Source organism: Xenia sp. Carnegie-2017, unplaced genomic scaffold (assembly GCF_021976095.1).
Source record: "Xenia sp. Carnegie-2017 unplaced genomic scaffold, XeniaSp_v1 HiC_scaffold_24, whole genome shotgun sequence".
Classification (NCBI taxonomy): Eukaryota; Metazoa; Cnidaria; class Anthozoa; order Malacalcyonacea; family Xeniidae; genus Xenia; species Xenia sp. Carnegie-2017.
Window position 1 is genome coordinate 6,291,648 of NW_025813487.1, and position 21,385 is coordinate 6,313,032.

Here is a 21,385-nt window from a genome sequence, read left to right on the forward strand (position 1 = left end):
AAACACCCGAAACGTCTGTGTGCAACAAAAGTCCAACATAATACTTTAAATAGAACCAAAAGTCTTTAATAGAATTGAAAGATTTCTTAAGATGTAGGTTTAAGAGATAAAAGGTTTTAACAGAAATAAAAGGTTCTTTATTGATAAAGGTCGTTCTTTAAATTAAGTCATCCTCCGATACAATAACAAACACTTACACGAGGCTTCATATACAAGCAGTTAGTTGTATATTTATAGGATGCTAAATTACAAATAGCTAAAGAAAGTAAGAATTAAGTTTAGTTGACAAGACAAAAAGCTGTGGAGTCCATTTACAAAATAAAGGAAGAGGCAACATTTTGAAAGAGGCTAAGAAGAACAAAATTAGCATCGGTGTGAAGAGAAGGTTTAAGCATAGATATGAGAAGGCTTTCTTCAATCACGAGCTCTTAATTGTCATAGGAAGAGAAAGTTGCGAAGTCATTAAAAACGGCAAAGTGGGATGTGTTTCTTCGAGAAAGAATAGCAGATGGTGGTAGACAAAAAAAGGATGTCTTACTTCGAAGAAGAAACGTCATTATTTAAAAAACCTTTTAACTCTATCTACTTTCGTAATAGCTCTTTTTTAAAGTCCTATGCTGAGCTAGAATATTCATAACTGTAAAATTCACCTTTCGTCTGGCAAATCTCTGGTCACGATTTTAAACATGCGATTTTGATTACTTTTGATGACTACACTGAAATTTCTTTTTAACAGAATACACTACAAGCACGTCATATACAAAGAGTAATGAACCTCGACTCTGAATTCAATTTTAGAAACCGCTTTACACCTTTATATAGCTCTCCATACTTACATGTAATAAACGTTAAAGAGTTCATGGAATATTTCAACCTGCAGATTGAAATTTTCATACTCGAAATCATGGCCAAAGACTTACGGGCGGAATGCGTATTTTCATTATTAATATTATATAGTCAAAAACATGCAAGACTTTAAGAAAGAGCTATTACGACAATAAATTAGAGATAAACGTTTTTTTAATGAAGGCGTTTCGTCTGTAGACATCTTCCAGACTCAACACTTTTTCAGATACAATGACAATTATGTTCACGAGGGTTTAAATACATGGAGAGGTGTCATCAATAAGAAAAACTTTTGTTTCTAACTTATAATCGTGATGGCTCTATTACTAAAAATCTTATGTTGGGCTATCAGCCTATCACATTCACAATGTATATTTCTTTATTTCAGTAATATTATATATTCATATCGCTGTCATTCGTTATCATGAAGCATGTGCAGATTCTAGTGTGTTGAGCGCAAATTAGTAAACAACGTTAAATTGTAAATTAATTAACACTACTTATTTGATAATTTTAAACGACGAAGTTTTTCTTATTCCGATAATAATTCCAAACGAGACTCCAAGCTTTTTTCGCAACTGGATACTTTGTAAGTCTCGTATAGAAATATGGTATCTTTAGTCAAATATGATATGATATTCACCTTATCATGAACATCAACTCTGAATCTTATCAATTAAGCTTTTCACTTTTGACTTTCTTGACTTCACTTATGAAGAAACTCAAAAGAAACAAGAAAGTTAAAATCACCATTGTAATTTTTGCAAAAAGCAAAAACTTTGTTTTCCTGCTTGACTCCTGGTAGCTAAAACGTTTATTATGCATCCCGCATATGCTGCAAAATCAGCCATGGTCATTTCAACAGCATTTTGGCATTTTTCAAGCATGAATTACAAAAGAAGGCGTTTTCTTATTTTGGCACTTTGGGAAGAAATACTATAAAAAACCTTTAAGCTTTAACACCTAAGAAACCTCCCCCTCAACTTTCTCTTTCTAGAAAGAAATAATTTCATGGAGAAAAAAAACATTATCGTGTGCTTTAATTATTCTCAACAGCGACAAAAAGCTGTCTGATTGCGAAAAAATAACTACAAAAAGAAGTTTTTGCTGACTTGCAGTCACAGAGCCAGACGAGAAGACTATAAATAACAACATTCACGGGGAAAAATTAAGTTTAAGAGAAGCAAAGCAAGAAGAAGTAGTTCTGAGAAGGTTTGCAGAACAAGCACTTCAATTAACAATTGAATTTCGAAGGTAAAAGTCTTAATTTCGTTGGTTTGATGTGAAACATAAACGGTTGCATGCAAACTAAATTGTGGTTGGAAATGTATGTATCTAGCAAGCCAGAAAAAACGTCTGTCAATTTTATCGAATATTTTAGTTTGTTATTTTCTTGAATCAGTCATTCACACTATTAACAATTGCTAGTTGTTTATGAAATATAGCGTCACCATGCATTTCAAAATCTTAATAATCACTTTGGCATTCACCATATCCTTGTCATCTGCAGGTACGTTGCAAAAACTCACATAGCCAACTTTTCCTTCGGTTTACGCTTTAAAAAATCTTTCTTGAAAAAAGATCTCATAACACAATTAGTTCGATGTTGTTCATTATACGTTTCAAAGATAGTATAGGTAAATGTTGACTTGTTTCGCATGAATAATTTTGATCTATATGTCTCGTGTAAGCATTCCATTTCAAAGGCCACACGCGTAGTTTGTATAGATGGTAAATATGTTAACATCGTATACCAATTGTATTCAGTTAATTATTGGAACGCTTTTCATGTTTTGGATATTTCAGAAGAAGTCTTGCTTAAAATAGAAAAAATCCTACGTGACCGAAATGTAAAGTTTTCGCAACAAAAAATCACCATAGTACACATCACAAAAAAAGTTCCTTCATCAAGAAGCCTAATAATAAGTTAGATGGGGCATAATCACACGAGATCATAAGCTATATGTTGTATGCTGAATTTTATCCAATTCAACTCAAAGGAAATAAAAAGTCAAGGCCTCCCCTGACCACATACCCAGCTCTGCGGTACGTAGCTGAAGGTCGGACTAAGTATTTAATGGCCACAAATATAAGCGTTCTTTATGATAAGCTTTTAAATTTTCCACACGCTTTTTTATCATGAACAAAAACTCCACTTGAGTTTTTTCTGTTTGCTTTTTTACACATTTGTCTTCCACCTAGTTCTTCTGTTCGTCAATGTATTGGTGAATACAATTCCCTTTAAACACTCACTTAGACTTGATTTGTTCAAAATTATTATAATATCATAGGTACACGAAAATTTGCTTGGTTTGCCTTCTACTGTTGCTCTTTGTTTCTTGTTTGTCCGTGTTTCGCAGTTACTTTAAAACCACACATTCTTTATCTTCATACTGCAGATAACATACTGCTACTTAAAGGAGAATCATTCCTTCAACAGAAGCTGAAGCCATTGCAAACCGAAGCCCAAAATAAAAGCTAAGTAATGAAAACAAAGTCCCAAAAGCCAAAGTTATGTTCACTCCCTGAATCAAAAAACGCTTATAGGAAAAGCAATTGCTGATTGACAGTTATTGCACCCACACATTTCATTGATGAGATCACTTTAATAACATTTCTAGTCTCCCAGCGGATTAACTTGATCTGAACATGTCGTTTTACTACATCTTTACTAAACCCAAATGTTTTTCATTGCTCTACGAAATATAATATGATTTATCAATTTTTTCAACCTCAATTCTTTGTTCTAGGAATATATTTTATCAGAAGCTGATTGCATGAGCAACTCAGAGCGAGATGACTAATCAAGGCAAAATTTTGTGCATTATTGGTTTCAACAAAGCTTGGACAGCAGAAAAAAAGAAAAAGAAACAGTGCTAGATTTACATCATAGGCAAACTTGCTTCAGGTTTTAATGCAATAATGATCAACAATCCATTTAAAATTATCATAAATGAACTATTTATTATATGGCAAGCGTCACTTCCGGCAAAAATGGTGCTCTTTGATTGGTGCAGAAACATTTTTTGCCTATCAACTATTTTCCCGTAATGGACCACGGTCCAAAACGCCTAATTTTACAGTCAAATGTAAACAAACTTCGTAAGGCAAACAGCTAAGCGCAAGAAAATGAAACAAAAGACAATTTAAGAATGTGAGTCGAAGGATAAACACTCGAAAAACAGTTCAACTATCCAGACTATAGAATTTGAAACGATTTCTTTTTTACTGACAAAAACTAGAAGAGTGAAAAACAACCCGTACAGAACAGCAAAGATGAGAAAGAAAGAAAGCTTCGTGTCATGTTAAACAATGCCATATAATAAACCTTTTAATAACCTTGCTATCTCAGTCTTTACTGAGATATATCGGAACAAGGTCTTCTATGATGAACTAAAACGAACTTTAAAATGCAACTGCAGAATGCAGATAAAGTCTAACAAAATATTTCAGTAACAAAGTGTTGCAATTCAGTATCTCTTATTGCTATATGTATGCAGATAATTTGTGATGTGCCGATTATACTAAAAAGCTGAAGATCAGTGAAATCACTGAGATCAGCGGCATGAAAGATTAAAGATATACACATTCTTTTTTTCTGCAAAATTTTATTGAACAATATGCTAAGTAAGTATCTAAACAAATTCTTTCTATAAGCAACATCGGCTAACGCTTTTTTCCTAAGAGCAAAACTTTCCTTTCGATTAATTGAGGAGATGCTAAAGAGCCTCAAGCTAAAAAAAGAAAGATTGTCAAAATATTTGTTTTCATATAAAAATGATTATAAAAATGAAAAACGCTTTTGTCATTCTCACCAATCCACATTTCACAGCATTTGAAAACAGCAATGTCGTGAAGCCAACTGCCACGACAATCTCTTTTGAACCCAGTGATGTAGAATTTCTTTCCATTACATGTCGTCCAACCTTTCTTGTTTAAATTATATTTGACATATTGATAATGACAAGAACCATATTTGTTGGGATGATTCAGAGGTTTGCAACATTTTCCTGCCTCGATGTTGCGTAATCGGTTACCACGAGAACAAAAGAGACCATTTAGAAAATAGCTTTTTAGGCAAACACTCCATTTGCCTTTTCTAAAATACAATATTTCTAGAAATGAGTGGATAGCCTTATTTATTGAGCATTGATGGCACACAGAAATTTTTTTGTTATTTTAAATAGCATTAGCAACCCATGACTATAGCTGTATCATATTTTCTGAGATCATAATCTACAATGAACAAATGTAATATTCTGTGAAAAAGATCCCCCCAAAAATTTGCGCTTATGCATTATGAGTAGAATTATTTGCATTGCTAAGTGCAATTAAATTCATTGCATAAAAAAATGACATATAAAAACGGAAAGATGACTTTTTCATATAGTCTGACTATAGGAGCTGTGAGTGTGTCTGGCAATATATAAATATCTAAAGATTATTCTTCCTTAATATTTTCCCTTTCTTTGTTTATCAGTTTTCTTCTCTTTGAGAATTCTAGCTTTTTGAAGACGTCGCATTATTTTTAAAAAGCTGTTAGTGTTGCTAATTTTAGTTGAGCGAACAATAATAACGAGGAAACTTCACAAAAACAAAGTCCTACTATCTTACTCCCAAGAGCCTACTCATATAGATCAGTGCTCAAAATTGATTAGAAGAACAATATTGCACAAAACGCAATAGATATGACTAATAAAAACCCATGCAACCATTAGGTATACGCACTTATTAGCTAATTGAACCGTTAAAACAATTCACGACTCGGCGATGCACGTAAAATTTCTATTTTTTTGCGTTTTGTACTTCTGACAGATATTTAGTTCTTGGGTGGGAGGTCAGGGCGTAGAATTTGTAAATTATTTCACAAATTACTTCTGGCTGTGCTAACTTTGAGAATTCAATGGCAAACCCCCAAAATTGTAGCTATAAACTATTTTACCCAGCTGTTCTCATGGATTGTTTCTCTAAAAAATAGGATCGATGGAGGTTAGCTAAAATTTACAACAGCCAAAACATAAAATAAAAGTAAAGATTGGAGATGATTAGATTTATGTATGAATTGCATAGCCCGTGATATTGTTCATTTTCAAACATCATTTTTTCTAAATTTCAGTAGCTACATTCATTTGTTTTCCACAACTCTGTAAATTTCTGCCATATTTTCAAAAAAAAGACGAGAGATTTCCAGCCCGCCGAGATTTCTATCACTGCTTGGTTCATTTTCACCATAACATCATTAGCATATACGTGCTTCATAATCTAACATATAATAACTAGCTAAAATTTTCTTCTGGGAAAGTTAGCTACTAACCTGTTGAAAGAATTCCACCAGTTACCATTTACGCATATACTTTTTTGTGCAGTATATTTTGGATGAGATGTGCAGCATTTTGCATGCTCTAGACGGGAAATTCTATCAAATCTTCTGGTATATCTGCTGCGATATAAGCCAGTGATAAAATTCTTTTTGGTACGACATTTTGACCATCCCCTTTTGTCAAAAGATTTCGACCAATCGGCATTAGTGCAGACAGGTAGAGCGTTGACTGAAATAAAAAAGATAATTTATTTCTCTTAGAAAATCAACAGTCCTAGTATACAGCATTTTTTATTATTATTATTACAGTATTTCAGTACACTTACAACAAGGTGATTTTCAGGCAGGTCTTACGATATGATTATTTAAGTTGAAAATAAACTTCCATTATTAACAGTGAAAGTATGATTACACAGTGAAGTTAAAAAGTTACGTAATATACTATTATAAAATAAGATAAAAAAATGGTGAAATATTTCTATATCTCAGCTAGAACAGCAACGTAAAACTTTTAAAAGAAATCAAGGTGTTTGATAGCCTTTGATCAAAATTAACTCCAACTGGGAACGAACTTTGCTTTCATTTCAATTCTGTTTCTATTTTTCCTTCCTCATTACATGAAAAACGTAGCAAACAACGTAATCATCTTTAAGAGAGTCAAAATGGGTTTTGGGTTGAGGAAGGCAAATGTAACTACCCCAAATAGGCTTGAATTCAAAGAGGGGGGATTCAAAGTTAATAATCATTTTATGTTTTCATTAATTTATTGCTTAGAATTTTCTCTATATGCAACCTCTAATACTAGTAACGACGAAATAAAAAAAACTGTCGCAGCTACAAACGGTGCGTGCTCTTTGAAAGAAAAATGTTATGCGCTCTGTTTTATTTGACAAAAAGCAGTCGTTCAACGAAAAGAGTTTTGCTCATGTTAATGCATTTTTGTTATTAAAAATTTCAAAATCTAAATTCGTTCCCAGTTAGGAAACATAATTACGGCAAAAAATAAAACAAGGGAAGGTGAGACAGATGGAAAAATTTACAAAACACGCTTACCCTCACAATTCTTTCCAGTAAAATCAGATGTACATTTACATTGATGAGAAGATCCAACATTTGTACAAGTACCACCATTCTTACATGGATTTTTAGTACAAGCATCAATATCTAAATAGAAAAACCTTGTGTATATTAAGCCATGTTTAAACAAACTCCATTAACGTCGTGTAATAATATGTATTGTGCGTGAGCCCATGACTCCGCAGAGATTAATCCGACCTGGTTACAGAAGGAAAAATACAAAGTAAAGGAGATATGAAATTGTACAAATACACTCACATTGGCAAGTCTTTCCTCTGAAACCAAATTTACATTCACATTGATAAGAAGATCCATTCGTTTTACAAACACCGTCATTTTTACATGGTTGTTTTGCACATGGATTCATAACTACGTAAAAAAATATTTATACAAAACTTTGCGACGAAATGCTTTAAAAAACTGTCGTTTTTATCATAACTGATAGTCGTGTCATGGGATCCTTTTTTAATATCATAATCCGTGTTCAAAATATTTTAATGAAATACTATATGTGCCAATTATAGTGACTTTAAAACCAAGTTCCATTTTTAATAATTATTATATTATAATAAATAGATCCTTATTTGACTATTTTATACGCAGACAAAGTGTTTTGAACAAATCACTAGAAAAAAATTCAAGTTTTAAGCAAACCTTCGCACGTTTTGCATTCAAAACCATAATCACATTCGCACGAAAATGTACTTCCGTTGTTTGTACAAATACCGTTATTTTTACAAGGACGCGAGTCACACGGTGTTGGTACTGGAACTGCAAAGCAAAATTATTACATTAGGGCAAAAGTATTTTTCTTATATTTAATTAAAACATGCGTAAACTTAGCAATTGTCTGCAATGACGTTTTTAATCGTGAACACAATTTACAAACAGAGTAATCGAAACTGTTTCCATATTAAGCAGTAAAAGACTCAACCCGAGTTTCTAATTGATCATGCTTACTTAGAGGAAAAACAAGTTATTTTGTAATTTGATAATTTTATAGTTTTGACCTTTGAATAAAGTAAATTCATGCATATTAGTGATGACCAATATTTCATTTTTGAAAGTCATCTTTACAAAGATGACAACGATTCATGAATAACAAACCTTCACATGTTTTTCCTTTATATTCTTTGGTACAAGTACAAATGAAACTATTCCCACTCTCGCTACAAGCACCGTCATTTTTACAAGGGAAAGACTCACAAGGACCTATAAAGGTATATAAATATTTCATAGCGTTATTTAGAAAGGTTTCGCACAAGCATTTAGTAAGAAAAAGAGTTGAGATGCGTTTAACAAACTTTATCCACATGTAAAAGCTAAATAGTCCAACTACAATATCCACATGTAAAAGCTAAATAGTCCAACAGCTCATTGTTATACTTTGTTATACATTGCTATACTTTGAAAAACATATACAATAACTGAACTATTTACATCAAATTTTACAAAAAATGTATACCTTTAGACAATGCATTTTGCGTTACAATGCTTAAAATGTTAAGTTTTAAAAAGCTAATGTTATTCTTACCTATAGTGGAGCATTTTCGATCTTTGACACAAGCCATAGCTCCCATATTACACGTACTGAAGAAAAAATAAAAATAGATATAATACAGTGATGTAACATTCTTATCAAAATAAAAAATTATCTACCATGTTTTACATCGTCCAACTTTGACATTTTCGCCAGCTTTATAATACTTTCCTTCAAAGAAACATGGGCATTTCTTCACAGGAACACAATGATTCTTGTCATCCAAGTAAGATCCTTTGTGACAATAACAACCGGGAATGCAGGTTTCACTGCAGTTTAGACCACGTGATATATCACGACATGTTTTAGCACAAGCAGATCCGCATTCTGTGAAAACTTCTTCTTTGTTGCTGCATGTTTGCTCTGCATTGAAAAAACAACACATATTTATTTATGATTTATGACTGATCGATTGATTTTTAAAAAGCTAAATTGGTGCTTTGTATCATAATAAGAAAAATAAAGAAGAAAAAAATGTAAGTTTATTGAGTTATCCTTACCACATTCTTTGAGTTTTGGATACAAATAAGTTCCATTGAATCTCCAGTAAAGAACTCCACCATATTCAACACAAAGTTTACTGTAAGCAGCAAAAGCGTTACAAACACATTTCATTGGATCAATACAACGACATGCGTCATATTTGCAATTACTGATCAAATTTTCCTCGCTACTAAATCAATTACATGCACGGTAGAACGGAGAGCTAGTATCGCTCATCAAGTGACATTTATTCATCGCTGCTTTCTTTTTGGAATCAGGAATACATACTGCTGGTGGTGGAGCACATTTTCTACTGTAGTGAATGTCGTCATTTTTATCACCATTGTTGTTGCCACATAGAGATGTGTTGAAAACTTTCCCTTGTATTTACCAGAAACTGTCACCTTTACATTCATCCAAAAGTTCCAACTCACTGATACTCCGATGTGGGTTTTAACAATCAGCGAACTCCTACTGGGATTGGTGATTTCGAATCCTTAAATAAAGACATTAATATTTAAAGCATTAAAAAATAAACCAATGTTTTTTATCCATTCCGTTCTACTCATAAGCTCCATCATGAGCATTAATTCACTCAGCGTCAAGACGTATGAACAAATACAAATAAAATAACGTTAAAACTCATACCGGGACGGATTATTGGGAACTTTGACAGCCTAACCCTATTTACAACTGCTGTACCACGCTGACGTGTCATCAAAATTGAGTTTCCAGCTATAATGATGCTGACATATTCTGTACAGGTAGCACTCTTTCCACAAATGACGTTTTTAGTACGGACTTCAAAAAGTTTGTCTTTGCTACAGTCTTTTGCAAACACGTATTCACAGTCTCCCATGAAATCGAATCTTTGCCATCAAATGAGGTGTAATGAGGATCACCAGAAGCATAACATGACGCTAAGTAAAGGGAAAAGATCATCTTTTGAAAAAAATATAAACACTGATCTCTTCTAAAAGTAAAAATAAATTGGTATGATGGATAAATTGTGGTGGAATGAGTATTGTTTTATTCCGATTAAATTTCATTCAAATGACAAAATTCGCATGTTTCCACATTTTGGAGCCTGGCTTTAATTTGTCAAAACTACCCTGTGTATCTATTGTAGTTTCATCGTGCTTAATTATATCTAACTCCGCAAAATTTTTAAATTGGTATTGATTGATTGATTGAGTTGATTGGTTCAGCTAAGATTGGTTTGCACAGTCTAATGCAAAGACGACCAATGACTTATCTTCGCACACATATTAAAGTGTTTATTTTATAAATTTCAGCAGCATCAACAAATAACAAAAATAGACAATAGAGCGAAACAAAATTGATTTATTACATCAATGGAACGATCCAAATGATAACTTTAAAATGAGTGCTGCTTAGATCTGATTCATGGTAACCAATGTTAAGAAAATAATTTGAACTAACAGATTCATTTGAAGCTATTGAAATCAGGTAAGAAGGAAATCAATTTTTTCTTTATACTTACTTTCAGAATGTTCACAGTTGTTACCGCCAAACTTAGGCTTGCATTTAAACGGGTTAATTTTGCCAAATACGTTGCATTGTCCACAGTTTTTACATGGATTTGGCTTGCAAGGACTTGGAAGCTCTTAAAAAAGCACAATAATATACTTCAGAATTTTTAATCACTAGTAAAAATAATAGTAATATAGAACTAACGTTCTGAAGAATTTTTTTTCGTTTAAATAAAGTAAACCCTACTAGCTTAAAAAACATTAATAATTATTGTACTAAAGTTCTTGCTTTCAGTTTCAAATAATAGTAAGGTGGATCTTCATTTTAAGCTATATGAGCTGTGCATCGCATGTTTGCATTTTGTTTTCAATATTTATTGACTTGTGGTCAGAACTCTTGAGATAAAGCAACTTTTATTCAAAGTCTCATAACACGTCATGACTTTAAATATTTACCCTTTTCACAGTGAAATCCAACAAAGTTAGGAGGACAGTTACATTTGTATGAATTGCTTTCAAAAAGACATTGGGCACCATTTTTGCAAGGGGAATGATCACAAACTCCAACTAAAGATGAAAAATATATTTTAGAAGAGAAAGGCAAATCAATTGATTCGTTTAATCCCGAACATGACGGTGGTCTTAATTTTCCTTAATATCATGAGCAGCAGTAGTGGAAAAGTCTATCAAAGTATTGTTGAATTTTTTTTCAAATATAAAACTGACTTTTTAGAAAAATTTAGAATTCGAACCACATACTTTCATGGAAAAAGTTAATCATTAATATACTTCGGCATACGTATGCTGTTAACAATCCACAATACTTTACACTGAAGTTTCGTGATCACCTCAAAAATTTTAGCACTTTGAAATCTTTACAAGATCAAGCAAATACAAAACTAACATAACACTTAATGTTTGATTACGTAGTCATGGCAGTATAAGATCTTTCATACACATGTCAGAGCATTTTTGTTATATATTAGAAAAAAGAAGTCATAAATGTGCAAACCTTCACAGGTTTTGCCTTTAAAACCATCAGCACATTTACACGAGAATGTATATCCTTTTTTCGTACAAATACCCTTGTTTTCACAAGGATTTTGCTGGCACGGTTTTATCTCTATAAAAAGATTATCAGGTTAGGACAAATAATTATAGTCGAGAAAGCCGCCTTAATTGTGATAAATCTCTAATATGCCTACTTGTTTGAAGAGATTACAAAAAATATTTGTAGCTCCAGGTCTATCAAGAGATGTCCTTCATCTCACAAGAGATGCCCATGCACTTTAGCCAACTGCCTTAAGTTTCTGATGAAGAGAAAAATTACAGTTAAGTGTACAGCTATCAAAGAGTTTGATCCCTAATTATCACAGCCAGGAACGAAAGATGTACTTAATGAAACCCTGATTTTCTAAGACAATTATTTGGACCAAAATGCCGCTATTTGCTTCAAATGATGATATAATAACGAGACAAACAAGTTAACGTAAGACAGTAACTAAACTCCTACTATCTATGTAATCATTATCCCATTCACGTGTTGTTATTGATGGCGAAAAAATGGGTTGGCTTTGCTACTGCTAACGTAGCTTAGATCTAATTACGCTATCACATGCTTCATAAAATCAGAAAAATTTAATAGAAATCAAAATCTTGTAAAACTTTGCACATTAAGTAAAATTAGCTTAACGGTTTGATAGAAAACCACTAAAAAAATCTGGTTACATCGTGCACAAGTTATATACAAAATATTATTGGATCATATTTATAATGTTTTTAAAACTTATTAAAATTTATTTTACTTTAAAATTTCATTAAAACATTGTTTTCTTCAGGTTTCTTGCCTTTACTATTTTTAACCTTTTGCAAACCAGGGCAATTCATTTTACGTCATATCTGTATTGGTCGGTGTGAATATAAATTGTATCACTTGCCGACTTGATTTCTATTTGAAAAACTTAATCACATAGAAATTTGCGCAAATTTCAACAATTTTAGGCAGGAAACGTTTCAAACTGTAATTATGGTTACAGTTTGAAACGTTTAATTATGGCTGATGACGAGTTTAACTTTGGATGACAATTGTCAAATGAAAGAGAACATTCATCAACACTTATAACAATAATAAATATATTTACAATACATAGATTGTTTCAAATCAATGGAGTTTTGCCAAAAGATGACTTTAAAACACCAGCAATGCCATTGTATTAATTCAATGCAAATTAAAGTTTCACAATTCGCCTTTTTTTGCGATTCTATCAAATGAATAGACCATTGTGGAAGGCTGACTTTAAAATACTAACCTTTGCAAAGAATTTCATTTCCCGAATAACCAATATTACATTTACATGAAAATTATCCTATTTTATTGGTACAGATTGCTTTCTTGTGACAGTTATGGGTAGAAAGGGTACATTCATTGATATCTTTAAAGAAATACACAAACAGTTAGTTTTACTATCCTGCTTATTAATCGAGAAAAAAGATCAAGTAGTATTATACTTTTATTAAAATCGGTAAAAATCTTCGCATTTCCTTAACGTCACCATTTTCCCTCACATAATCGTTCACTATCATAGCTCTGAATTGAAATATTTGAGCTACAATATTTACTTTAACACTAAATCTTCTCTTGAAAATTTTATTATGCATTTTTGAAATTTTTTAGAGTGTTCAAAACAGCTATCACTAAACTCAGAGGTCTAATGAGAACGCAAGTTTTAGATGAAGTCATGACTTTGAAGCATCGAACATTTTGGCTGCCATCTTTGAAACCACTCATGATTGCCGCCATTGATAACCGAGTGACAAAAAATTGACTTTTTTAAGTCTGTGATTGATCTTAAAATATAGCGCCTTTATAAGGCTGTTTTAAGCTCGATATCTGGTACATACATCGAATTGTTATATTTACCTTGTTCACTTGCACAAGGATAGTTTTAAGATGTTTTTTGCATGCTAAAAATCACTCTGTGATTTTTTCACATTTTTAAAGTCAAATAACTTTGATATGGAACTGGTACTAGAGATAATTTGTATCTGAATGAATGCAGATCATATACAGCTTTCCATTACATTATGCACTTTCCCTAATGAATGGAAAATTGCAAGACTAATTCCTTTATTTGCAAATGGGCAAAAGAATTTGCCTACCAACTACAGACCAATCTCTGTTTTGCCATCAATCAGCAAAATTAAGGAAAGGATTTTATACAACCAACTTTATGATTATTTGAATGAATTTCACCTATTAAGTGACTCTCAGTTTGGCTTCCGAAAACATCCCTCAACAGCTACTGCCTTACTGGACTGTACCAATAGCTGGTATATGAATATTGACAAAAAATTATTCAACCTAGTGGTATTTATTGACTTCAAAAAGGCTTTTGATACTGTAGATCATGAAATTTTATTAAGCAAGCTTGAGCACTATGGCATAAAACAAGACGCTTTGTCTTTAATAACATGTTACTTGACCAACTGTACTCAGTTATGACAGATAAATGGAACAATTTCATCTGAACAGTTGGTAAAGTGTGGTGTACCACAAGGTTCTATTCTAGGACCACTACTGTTTTTATTATACATTAATGATCTACCTCAATGCTTACAAAAGACAAAACCAGATTGTTTGCTGATGATACAAATTTAACAGCAGCAGGAAACTCACTTACTGAAGTTGAAGCTGCTATGCATTTCAATCTGGAATGCCTAAGAAGGTGGTTGATTGCCAATAAACTAAGCCTAAATGTTGCAAAGACTGAATTTATGTTGATTGGCTCTAAACATAATGCGAATAATATGATGACAATAATGCGAACTCAGGTTTTGGTCAATTTGCGCACGCGTTGTATTGTTATCTTTTCATACCATTTCATATCATTTCATACCATTTAAACTGGGCAAAAATATAAAGGGGTGGGGGGAGGTGGGTGTCTCATAACCGCAAAAAATTATTGGGAGTTGCTGTCGGTAGAAGTACCACATACGTATTAGTCTGAAGAAAAAAGATTTTTGACCACTAAAAAAAATATTAATTTGGATTAAGCGTAAATAAGAGTTTAGAAACTAAAATTTTGGTATAAATCAAGAGTAACTTAAGAGATAGACAGATAGTGTGTAAAACATATGTTGTTTGAAGAGTGTCACAGTACGAAGGGAACAGGCTCGATTACTGTGTGATTACTTTGAGATTACTGCGATATTAATTAATAAAATAACACATCCTTGAAAATTGTCGAGGTTTTGTCCTATAGTGTATTTGCTACAAGCTCGTTGACTAGTCGCTCGAAAGGAGGACTTCACTATATCTCTTGCAGCTGCCTGCAAGTAAATCAGAAAAAAACTTTCTTTCAAGCAAAATTTCTCAAATGATGCAATGCATAGCGCGCAACGTATTTATGTAGGAGGATCCCACTACAAAGCAAGGGAAATTGAATTCAAGTACTTTTCAATGACTTTCAAGGATTTACTCTAAACAATTGAAGGCGAGTAAAAATTAATATTGCATGCAAAATACAACAAGAAAAGAACTCAATATCAAAAATAAAATCAAAGAACTTTTTCAAAGTAATGTTGTCGTTTCATTTGACATGAGCCGACATGATGGTTGATTAAAATGTTAACTTTACTAACGAAAAAAAACTAATCACAGAAATTTGACCGAAACACTTAAAATTCAAGATCTTTCAAGCACCTCTTTATGAATTAATGACTTTTCATAGACATTGAAGTGTTGTACAAACCTTGTTGAACTAAGTATTAACACAACTTCATGAATTCTGTCTTGTTTATACACAACAACTCGCATTTCTCTCAAATTACATACATGAATGTAGTAACGTAAAACGTACATGAGATGACTTTTAAGAAATAATTCATGAACCATTCAACCCTTACCTGAACAAAAAGCCAAGTGTATGCAATATTTTGCCATCGCTCGCCCTCAACCATAAACATGCACATGTTCGTTAAAAATTCCATAAGTTACTTCAGCAAAATGTATCATCCAGATTTGTTTAACGACGTATTTTAATTCAACTGACATAAGTAAAGTTTTCCCGTAAATTAACCTATACAGTTTACACAGATACTTATGGAAAGATGTCGTTTGTATTCAAAATAAAAACCTGCATAAAGTTAACATGAAGTACTGCTCGAGGCAGTGTTGCCACTCCTATTATTTACATTTCACTATTTTGACAGTATCTACGTTTTACTATTTAGCTTTGCATTTCAGTACATGGTTGTAGGGTTTGTTTAACATTGACCTGACATGGGCTGCTAAATGTCAACTACAAAGATAAACTGTTCATTCTTTATAGGTAAAAAAATGAATGACAAAAAACAGTGTCGGATTAAACCCATGCAAGACAAGAGTCCACAATTTTGAAACTGATGTCTTTGGGCAAGATAACATGCGCTAAAGTGCCCGACTCATTTACGTATAATTACATGTGCACTAGAATAATATATTCATACAAGTGTTCTATAGAGTACAGTAAGATGTCTAAATTTCATTCATGGGGTTTTCTACCAATTTGAAAAGACGATAATGTTTTCAGCAAGTCATTTAAAAATATTTTCTGTGTTAAGTATTTACCCTCTATAAAGCCTTCCCTTTTAAAAGTTGTCTCCAGCCCAGTTGTGCATAAAGCATTTGCCATGGCAAAACGTTTTGAAAAGCTTGCAAATACGATAATGAAGATGACGTTTTTCATGCAGAAATTCATATGATAACATGTTCCAAATACAGCATTATGCATCAACACATTGATATATATAAGGTCAGTGTGTGGTATATGTCACGATAATTGTCACTTCATCAACATTCAGGTATTAAGGCAAAAAAGTGGCCGTAACTGCGGCGTTTATTTGTTAAGGTTTGCATAATTGTCGTGTAGAGATTGGCTATTGTTAAATATGTAAATAATGTAGGCCAAGAAACTCCAGTATGTGAAATTGTTAATACAACATCTAAGTTTGCTGTTTTTTAGGAATAAAAAAGACGAAAATAAAGATAGAAAACGTAAACAGCTTTTTAAAGAGCTTCTTCAAAATTCTGTCTCAAGTTATGTTAAGTTAAGTCAAGTTAACTAGTTATGTCAGTGGATAATGTCATAACCTTTCATCCAATACACTAAAATTATTATATGCTGAAAGTAATCGTAGTATATTTCTCCATCGTATGAATCATGTTTAGACTTTACTTGCTAATGCTAATAGCAACCAACATGGCAAAAATTTCAATGTTTTTCACGTCTTAGGGGGGTGGTATCACAAATATTATCATTGCGTCTTAGAGCACATTTAAGTAAGATTAAAAGTATGTATTCAATTATTAAATTATTAATAACAAGTTTGCTGCATTTAACCACTCAAAACTGCTGATCGAATGGACTGGATATAGCTTTTACAAAATGTATAAAAAAAGTAAATGAAACATTTATAGGTAATCATGAATCTAACATTGCGTTTTGCACTTACATTTTAACTTTAAATATATCAAGAAAAAGCAGTTTTTTGTTTGTGACTTTCCAATGGTATTTTTATTATTTCATAAAATGCAGCATTAATTAAGTAAAATCAAATTACAATGTGAAATACATTATTCCACGAGTGAGAATTCCATACAATTGATGATTCTCTATAAATGATACAACACATCAAAAACCTGCTGTTCAATCCAGTGCCAAATCATTGTTGGCACGATGACGGATATGATAAATTGAAACCATTTGGATTTTCAATTCACAATGTATTGACGGTTTTAGCCGACGCATCATGTGGATTTAAATCACAAAATTCAATAATAATCTCAACGTTATTTGAAACTTGTTTTTAAATTGTGCAAAAGATCAACAAAGCTGCCCGACCATCATAAGAAATGACATAGGGACGGAAAAATACGTAATGGCTACAGCTCAGAGTTTTTTACGACGCACTCACCAGGATGTAATCTCTGGATTACAGGCTCATCAATATGGCTCTTCCCATAGCAATCAAAGAATTGAAGCGTGGTAGGCTATGCTGCGTCGAGCATGGGCATCGTGGTGGATAAACTTTTTAAAAGAACTTGTTGCTAATGGAATTTTGGACAAAAGTAAAAAATTGCATGTCGAATGTCTTTGGTTTTCATTTATTAATGTAATGAAACAAAGTCTTAATGACATTAAAGAGTCGTGGAAGAGTCATTACGTTTGTAGGTCAAGGTACCACATAGCCCACGGCATACCCAACCAACTTTTCTTTTTACCCGAGTCTGTACATGCATTGGATTGGAAAAGATCTATCTTCATCAGGACATTATAGAGATTGAACACCATATTAACCTACCAAATGACGACGAATCACGCACATATGAAGAATACTTTGCTTACAACTCGGCTATACTGGGGTTGGGGGATCCACAGAACTGGAGAGAAAGCCTGGTAGTATTTCAGAGATTGGTAGCAGAAGCTGAGTAAGAATCAAACTTTTTTTTATGGGAACATGAACCACAATATTTCAAAGTAAAAACTTTTTGTCTCAGGTTGCATACACAGTATGTTGAATCTTTTTTCATGCAGGAGAAATAATAGCAACATGATTTCATAAGCAGATGTCGCAGCGGGCGACATAAGGCTTGGCTTACATTGCAAAGCACTAAGTTACATTTGAAAAACATTTGATTCACAAACAAATGCTACGATCTTTTGGAAACTATCAATGATTTTATATTGCTTAATGTTTATAGATATGCTTGAGATCAAACATTCCTAATATCTCCCTAATTATAAGATGCAACAGTGAAATAGACGAGGGGTGTCCACTCTAGCGAGGGTAGTTCATACCAGCGAACGACAATTACAACAGAACATAAACATAACGTAGTTTATCTTAGCCAAAAGTTTGAGAACGTATTAACGAAGTTTTCAAGTAAACGACAACATGTCGTACGGTTGTAACTATAAAGTAAGCTACAATAGCAGTTATACCAAGCCCATTTCAATGTCTGGTTGAGCCATAATACTGCACCATTCTTCTCGAAAATCGCAGAAATTATCGTAAGTGATTGGCAACTCTATAACAGCGCCACAAGTATGATATATAGGTCTCCATAAGGTACCAGTAAGGGAAGAGATTGCGATTTCAATTGCATCACATAAAATAACATCAGATGCACTTAAAACTTTTAAGAATTTAGCCAGTCCGTTTGCATCCAAATCTTTAATCCACCTTTTAAGATCCAGTTTTTGGATCTGCCTTAATAAGTCATTCACTCTGAAACGCACGCATGCCAAGGAAATAATCGATCCATTGGAAAATTACTGCTAACAAAAGAGCCTTTGTCAATATTTTGCATGTAAAAGCACTCACGTCAAAGTCTCAGGCAAGTAAACAAAGAAGGCATCAGCAAAAAAAATCAAAAGTTAGAAGAATGGCTACACAATCAAACTCAACTAGACCGATTTTGAGTAAGTTGAATTGGAATTCTATTTTAATGCTAGATATGACTTTAGAAAATTTAAGTTGTGATTTTGTTCATTATTTTAGGCCAGTGTGAACACTGTATCTTGGGATCATATGCCCCACCAAGCTGTGGGCATAAAGTCCACCTCTCTGAGGTGGAGGAGAGGCTAATAGAATGCTTGCCGTTGAAATGCCCTATTTGCTTGTAACTCAAATAATTAATATGCTTGCTAAATGTTGTAGTTTTTTTTATGTAATGACCATTGCTTTATACTCTAGATGTTTTAACGAAGAAGTAGACCGCTTCTTGGAAGATTTTTTCAGTATGTACTTCTATAATTCTTTATCTTTTGAAAATTGATACAGTAGAAGTCAGTAAGATTGATTTCTTTTTATTTCAGAGTGGTCGTTGCTAGTTTTTTTAATTAAAATGTTTAATTCTATAAAATTTATTTAAGAATATCAACGTCTCATGTTCTAATTTGTTCTTTTTTCGTGTCAAAAATATTTTTCTCCAATCATTGCAAGTGTACTTGATAAGTTCTAGCCCATTTACCATCGGAGTCAAGTCTTGTAAACTTTAAAAGAAGGATTTCATGACTTCTTCCTCATCAATTTCTGATATTGCATCATCAAAGTATATCGTTACCCTTTCATCATTCGGCATCATCAAGCATTCATGTCGCTTTTGAGATGGTGATCAACACGACAGCCGTCACATTCTTTTGCCGCAAGTTCGTATATTTTAAAACCAATTTCAGTAGCATAACACTTTAACAATTTATTTTGTATATTGCTTTGGCGTTCATCTAAAACATTGTTCTCATCTTCAAATTCGAAGGACGATTCCTTCACTTTCTTTGCTTGCTCAATGTCAACTTTTAAAGCCATTTTCGTTTTAGTTATACAAAATTTACCAAATAACTTTAACTCAATAAAATTGTCACGTGTTCTCCTTTTTTATATTTGCAAAGGAAACAAGAAAACGGATTTAATATAGCTTTAAGAATAGAAAACAATTGACAATTTTAATTAAGTTTTATCGTGTTTCAATTAATCATGTCATCCAGTAGAAACCTTCGTTCATTTTATGTCGTTTCCGGTTCACACGCGCGCGCCCTGTTTACTTCCTAGGACTGGAAGCTAATTGACACGGGTAAGAGCTCCGTTTACTTCCGGGACCATACCTGCACCATAACTACTTTTATAACACAACTATATATTTATGACATTTAGCATTACATCAATGCCTTCGAATAGTACAAATAGCCTTTTCTATGATTTAATTTTCACGGTAAATTTAGGGGGTGTTTACATGAATCCGGAATGACTTTCAATCCCGATCGAAACGTGATGTCAATCCGTGTTTACATGAAACTAATTGTTGTTTTTCTTCGCACTCATTTTAACCCATTTAGCCTCTTTATTTACTTACGAGCTTCAATTTGCCAAAAGACAATACACATGGCACATGCGTGCTTCGTCATTAATCACAATATCATTCCAGAATGAAACTCAATTCGCGTTTACATGAGATAACAAGTAAATTTCGATCCGGAATGAAATTTCGATCCGGAATGAAACTAGGAATGAACTCGATCCGGATCGAGTTGTGACTCATTCCGGATTCATGTAAACATGCAATAGGATTTCTTTTAAAGTGGAATGAGTTCATTCCGGATCGAAACTCATTCCGGATTCATGTAAACACCCCCTTAGAATATAGTGTCAAATTGAAATCGACAACGATGCTTTCTTGAATAAATGTTTATTGTTCTTTTATTTCTGTAAAGCAAACTAGCATAGAAAAGCGGACATTTTTAGTTATGGGAAGATGCACGTGCACCCAGTGCACCCCCCTGGTTACGGACCTGCTCTCAACACAAAATGACCGAGCGATAACTAAAACAGTTTAACAAAACCGTAAATTAAAATATGTCATCAGTAAATTATAAAACACGAAAAAAATACGGCGCAATAATAACTAGTTGTGATTTTACTAAATTTTTGCAGCTCTTTTAACATCAAAATGTATTTGTATCCAAATGAAAAACGAGATTGTTTTTAGGGTTTGTAAAAAATGTTATTCAAAACCTATGCATGGGACACTTACCCTGTCATTCGTTATATTTTTGATTGTTCAAAGGCATTGCAGATTGGCTACAATTA

The 21,385-nt window shown here is 32.8% G+C and overlaps 3 protein-coding genes across 3 annotated transcripts; all 3 read right to left on the reverse strand.

The window, feature by feature from the left end:
* Positions 1-4,526: 4,526 nt before the first annotated feature.
* LOC124451451 (adhesive plaque matrix protein 2-like) lies at positions 4,527-9,463 on the reverse strand. Its single transcript, XM_047002063.1, has 10 exons — positions 9,284-9,463; positions 8,903-9,146; positions 8,778-8,833; positions 8,351-8,455; positions 7,898-8,014; positions 7,502-7,612; positions 7,220-7,330; positions 6,161-6,395; positions 4,662-4,945; positions 4,527-4,580 (listed from the first exon to the last, which is right to left on the reverse strand). Exons 1-10 carry the CDS (start codon positions 9,396-9,398, stop codon positions 4,576-4,578), a joined length of 1,383 nt encoding a protein of 460 aa, XP_046858019.1. The 5' UTR covers positions 9,399-9,463; the 3' UTR covers positions 4,527-4,575.
* Positions 9,456-10,134, reverse strand: LOC124451452. The gene is made up of 2 exons (XM_047002064.1): positions 9,915-10,134; positions 9,456-9,762 (listed from the first exon to the last, which is right to left on the reverse strand). Exons 1-2 carry the CDS (start codon positions 10,123-10,125, stop codon positions 9,518-9,520), a joined length of 456 nt encoding a protein of 151 aa, XP_046858020.1. The 5' UTR covers positions 10,126-10,134; the 3' UTR covers positions 9,456-9,517.
* Positions 10,131-13,111, reverse strand: LOC124452025 (hyaluronan-binding protein 2-like; the record flags this gene model as incomplete). Its single annotated transcript, XM_047002620.1, has 5 exons — positions 10,131-10,186; positions 10,771-10,893; positions 11,216-11,326; positions 11,772-11,882; positions 13,069-13,111. Coding segments are annotated over 5 exons (444 nt in total), but the record flags the coding sequence as incomplete, so codon positions are not given.
* Positions 13,112-21,385: the final 8,274 nt, after the last annotated feature.